This window comes from Zingiber officinale, chromosome 2B (genome assembly GCF_018446385.1).
Source record: "Zingiber officinale cultivar Zhangliang chromosome 2B, Zo_v1.1, whole genome shotgun sequence".
NCBI classification, from domain to species: domain Eukaryota; kingdom Viridiplantae; phylum Streptophyta; class Magnoliopsida; order Zingiberales; family Zingiberaceae; genus Zingiber; species Zingiber officinale.
In genome coordinates, this window is record NC_055989.1 from 126,346,448 (window position 1) to 126,352,572 (window position 6,125).

Below are 6,125 nucleotides of genomic sequence, written 5' to 3' on the forward strand. Positions count from 1 at the left end.
TTCATAAGAATCGACAATCTTTTTCTATTCTCATTGCCATTGCATTCCATTAGCAAACGTAAAATAATTCCTCATTAACTCAACATTTACATAGACTTCGCAGAACTGTCCAACCAGCACATTCCTCACAGAGCAACAGATACATTGATAGATAAATGATACAATTATTGTTACCTTTAAACAAGCAAGTGACTCAGAGCAACAGATACACTGGTATCTGATCGATGTAGCTATGTTGTTACCCTCAAACAGACTATTGAACCCAAATCCTGACTGTTCTATCATTATGAAGGCCAGCAGAAGCAATTTTGTTTTCCATGGGATGACAAGTAACTGAGATGACTGTGTCGGTGTGGCCTTCCAGTTTTTGAATTATCTGTTTACTTTGAAGGTCCCATATATAGACGCAGTTATCTTCTGAGCCGCTGACTATATATTTACCATTTGTGACAGAAAAGGTAGAAGTGATGCAGTATTGTCGGTTGACATGGCCTGTATAAACCTTTAAGAACTTCCCCAATGCATAATTGCATAACTTCTGCATGCATAATGTTGGAAAGAGAATCAACGGTTGAAACAAGGTAAAAATAGGAGACGATCTAAAAAAAATCAATTTCAGATTTCAGACTAACATAGTGCTATAATGTTGAGTTATGTTAAATTTGACGACTTTGTACTTGGGAATAAAGACTAGTAGTGTTCATCTTACCAAACATATGTAAAGAAATCACAAAAATATAGTCGTCTATATTTCAGACTAACTTCCTTTATGTTGGATGTCTATATTTATTTAAATATAGATGATGATATAGTAGATGATAGAGTCCAATGATGTAGAAGGATCTATATAACCGACTCTACCCAATGGGATACGACACAGTTGTTGTTGTTTTATGATGGATGTCGACATTATTTTGATGTGGATGACAATTACTATAATGCCCTAATGCACAAATTAGACGGTGCATCAGGTGTGATGGTCCATGTCAAGTCTAACAGATGGGTTAATTTGTTAAACTAATTTCAATCTAATAAACAAACAAATATAAATGGATGACATAGATTGAAATCAAGAATTACTTAGGCTAATTAACATTTATTATTATATTTATGTATTCTATGTTATATGAGTTGCTTAAATTCATATGCAAAATTCTTACATGGATTTATGGATTTCATTAATTTGACATGCTAAGTGACAAACAGCACTTTCCATAAGGATTTCTTAGGTTAATGAATGTGATATATGGAAAATATGTAATTTTTTCCTTTTGTATAGACAATATATCACGATGCATTGTTAGGAATATAATTGACAAAATACTACTTAATGTGAATTGCATATGTGCAAATTTATACATTGTTGAGAAGACTCTACAACATCATGATTGCTTGTGCATATTTAATATTAAAGCCTCAGTGACTAAGCAATGTTAAACAACAATGCTTCACGTGAAGTAAAAAGAAGAAAAAAAAATAATATCTACAAGATGTGTCTTGATGTGAATCGAGATGGAGCTCTTCAAGATATAGGTGATGGACTACCCATTCTTTATACTTAGATGAGTTGAGATGGTGATACTTAATTGAACCAACTGCCAAGTAAGCAACAACCAGCCCAGTCAAAGGGAATACATGGACACATACTAATTCTATACCCATCTAATGTTTGCTTCCCTTCCTCTCGCTCTTCACTCAAAAAATCCAATGGCATTGTCACCCAAAAGAATTTCCCTCCTGGTCAAGTTAGTTTGCAAGAGCCATTAACATAATGTGTTAAAGTATGATCGCTTCACACATATCCAAGTGAGTGAATAGAGTTCAGATATTGGATAAGTATTATGGTTGTCCAAAAAAACTTTAGCATGAATCTTTATGTGTGGGCAAGTGTGATATGCACCATACTTTACTTCAATATGTTCACCTTCAACATCTAGACCCATAACGCCATTGAAGTGTTCGCTATATAGAAATAAAGAACTATGTCATGTTCATCCTCAATATTTGCCCTCGTTATCCTCCTCACTATTATGTTCCTCTAAAACTACTATAAGCATATATGTCACCAAAAGACTGATCATCTGTTCTCCAAATGGATACGCATTCTGATGAGCCTGGTAAAAAAATATGGGCTTCTTCAATTAAATCCAGACAGAGCCCTATCTCTATCTTATAAAAAAAACAAATTGAATATGAAACCCTTAACCTTAGCCCTATCTCAATTAAATAACATGGTTATTGTCTAATTCTTCCAAGGTCATCTACAGTAAAATCGATGATAAGCAATGCCAATCCCAAATAAAGGAATGAAAGAAGAAAATTGATCTTACCAGGGTGTCATCGAGGGTAGCAATAAGAATAAACTTTCCATTGGGGGCGAACTTGGCGAAGGACACAGCAGGTGTCTTGTCGTCGATAAGCACCTTGAGGCACGCCCCTGACACCGCGTCCCAGATCTTACACGACCCGTCACGGCTACCTGAGACGATGATCGATCCATCCCGAATAAAGTGGACAGAGGTTACTGGTTCGTTGTGCGCCTCAATTGTCTTGACGCACTTGCCACTCTTGACATCCCAGACCCGCAGAGTCTGATCGAACGAGCCGGAGGCGATGCGATCGGAAGGGGGGTTGAAGTCGACGCAGAAAACCAAGGAGAGGTGACCGCGGAGGATCCTGACGCAGTCGGTTGGGGGCCGAACGTCCCAGACGCGGAGCGTGCGATCGTCGGAGGCAGAGCAGATGTAGTGGGAGTCAGAGGACCAGGCGACGTCAGATATGCCTTCAGCATGGCCGATCAAGGTAGAGACAGCGGCGAAGGTTTTGGCGGACCAGATGATGACGGTCTTGTCGAGAGAGGCAGAAGCCAGCAAGAGGCCATCGTTGGAGAACTTCACGCATGAGACGGCGCGCGAATGGCCGGTGAGAACGTGCGCGAGAGTGTAAGGCCGATAGGGAGGCGGCTCCGCCGCGGTGGAGGAGGCACCACCAGGGACGGGGGCGGACATGTAACCCTTTCGATGCCCTAGTCAAATTTCGTACTTCTGCAGACCGAGCGAGCAATGAGAATGTCGGCTTTTCAGCACTCGATTTTAGAATTTATAGTAGGGATTATCTCGATTTGCCGTAACGAACTGTATTTTTAATTATTTTTTTCCTAAAATAACTTTCGTTCTTTAAAAATATAAAATATTAATAGTTCCGTATTATTTGTCACATATATTAAATTATAAATCATTCAGCAAATTTAACTATTAAAAAAATTCGTATGGTAAAACCCGTATCTACTATAATATTAATTAAAATACGTAACTACTAGTAGTTAAGATTTTATAGTTATTAACTTATTATATTTGTCTTCTTTAATACTATTCATACTATAACAATTATGATTTTACAAGAGTTATAATAAACTTATCTTATTTAAAAATATATAGGTTATGAGACCGGTTCAAGATTTAATATGTATAACAAAAAATTGTTATCTCCGGGTAGCTTCTGGAGTATGTAAATTGATCGTCGAGGCTAGTGTTTGACACTATTTCCGTAAACGATATTGCTCCGCTACGGTGCTTAACGGATTGTTGCAATTCGTTCCCAAGATACAACGACGACGAACATCTCGGAATCGTAGCACTCCGACTTCCGAGACCAGCGAACCTTTTAGTAGACTTCTTGGACTCTTGAATGCACAAGATGAGATGAATGCTTGAGGAAGAGAAGAGAGGATTGAGTGAGTATTCCATCATCTGGAGGGTTCTATTTATACTGAAAGAAGAGGTTGAGTGCCCTTTGGGTGAGTGGATGTGTTCCTTGGGCTGGATCGATCTAGATCATCTATTCTGAAGGGTTGTAACCCTTCATCTATTCTGAGGTTGAGTGCAAAGTACGCCTACAAAGCTCCCATTGTGCACGTGCGCACGTGGCGGGCTCACAGGTGCGAGCACCTGCTCGCCCTGGCCATCATATCTATTTGATCAACGGTAGCCATCCATTCCCTAAGTCAACTGTCCAGTCATCTCCCTTTGCCCACGAGGATGCCGCATAGGCACTGCCACGTCAGGTAAGAGCCTGACACGTCACCCGAGTACAGTGCAAAGTGCGCCTACAAAGCGCCCATTGCGCACGTGCGAACGTGGCGGGTGGCGGGCTCACAGGTGCGAGCACCTGCTCGCCCTGGGCTAAGGGGTCACCTGTCCTTTTATTTTTTGTGTTAACTCCATTAACACATCTTCATTAATAAGTAAAGAATACACATCGAGAATTTCCGATGTGGGACTATTCTCCTATGCACTTTATTAATGAATAACAAATGTTATTTTGGGTTGACTTTAAACATTAATTTCTCATTCACCCTTAATTGGTTTTGAGCAAATTAATAGTCTAAATCTATCTACGCGAATCGTAGATTTCAATTTTGAAGTCAATTACGACTTTCAACAATTGATGGCTTCCTTCCTCTAAATCGTTTTGGTCCATTTAAGGCCCCAATATCCAACAATCCCCCACATGAATGGAAATTAATGCAATGCGTGTATGCATGTTGACATTTTACAAGAGTCCAATCGATAAGTCACTGCATCGGGAGAGGTAGCTTGTGGCTTTGAACCTTCCGTAGTGAAATGCTATCGAGTATACTAGACTGCGCAGTGAACGTGATGTCTTGAACTGCTCAGCTGTTGGTGTATACGGAGACAATAACACCCACACAGAGATCTATCTCACCTACTTTAGGTTCTCATGGTTGGTTCCGTTTCGGCCATGGATACCATCTTGGATTCATGAGTGTTTCATTGAAGCGGCCTGTCTTCACACTCACATAGGTGACACTTCTATCAAGAGTATCTTACCATACTCCACCTTATCAGGTATAGAAGTCACTAAAAGCATAAGCTTAACCTCACTACATGAGGTAGGGCAGCACAAATTCATCCTAGGATTGGGATAGAGATAAACTATCTAATGTGCTGGATCACAACTTCTGTAACTTCGTTGTCCCATTGAACCAAGATCTTGGGATCTCCAGTCAACAAGGTTGGGTTACCGCTACAGTCGTTTTTAGTTGTAGATTTTTTAATCTCATTCCTCTTGATGAGCAGTATACTTGATCTCGACTCAACCCCTTCGTTAGAGGATCTGCCAAATTATCTTTGGACTTAACATAGTCGATTGCAATCACTCCATTCGAGATCAACTGCCTAATGGTATTATGTCTACGACGTATATGTCGTGACTTCCCATTATACATATTACTCTGTGCCCTTCCAATCGCCGATTGACTATCACAGTGGATTAGTACGGCAGGCACAGGTTTCACCCAGCTAGGAATATCTTCCAAGAAATTTCGCAGCCATTCAGCTTCCTCAATTGCTTTGTCTAGTGCTATAAACTCGGATTCCATAGTTGACCGAGCAATACAAGTCTGCTTAGTGGATTTCCAAGATACTGCTCCCCCACCGATCATGAATACATATCCACTAGTGGATTTGGAGTCTTTTGTATCTGATATCCAATTAGCATCACAATATCCTTCCAACACAGCGGGATATTTTCCATAATGTAATCCATAGTTCATAGTATATTTCAAATATCTGAGAACTCGCATCAATGCTTTCCAATGGGTGTCGTTTGGATTACTCGTAAAACGACTCAGTTTGTTGACCGTACAGGCAATATCCGGACGTGTGCAGTTTGTGAGATACATCAAACTGCCTATTATCCGAGAATATTCCAACTGCGATATGGTCTCACCATGGTTTTTCGCTAAGTGTTGACTTAGATCCATAGGTGTTTTCACTGTAGAGAGATCGTACGCATTGAATTTTTTCAATACAAATTCTACATAATGGGATTGTGTTAAAACTATCCCTTCTGATGTCCTGAGAATTTTAATTCCCAATATAACATCTGCTTGACCCATATCTTTCATATCAAAATTCTTGGTCAATATTTTCTTTGTACTCATGATTACCTCATGATTACTGCCCATTATAAGCATGTCATCTACGTATAGACAGATCATGACCTTCAGGTGTCTTTTTAACATAAATGCATTTGTCACATTCATTTATTTTGAATTCGTTTGACAGCATTATTTTGTCAAATTTTTTGTGCCATTGTTTAGG

General features: G+C 39.5%; 1 protein-coding gene across 1 annotated transcript; it reads right to left on the reverse strand.

Annotated features, from left to right (window-relative positions):
- LOC122047057 (COMPASS-like H3K4 histone methylase component WDR5B) lies at nt 1-3,069 on the reverse strand. Its single transcript, XM_042608090.1, has 2 exons — nt 2,331-3,069; nt 1-538 (listed from the first exon to the last, which is right to left on the reverse strand). The coding sequence occupies exons 1-2, from the start codon at nt 3,006-3,008 to the stop codon at nt 254-256; spliced, it is 963 nt and encodes a 320-aa protein (XP_042464024.1). The 5' UTR covers nt 3,009-3,069; the 3' UTR covers nt 1-253.
- Nucleotides 3,070-6,125: the final 3,056 nt, after the last annotated feature.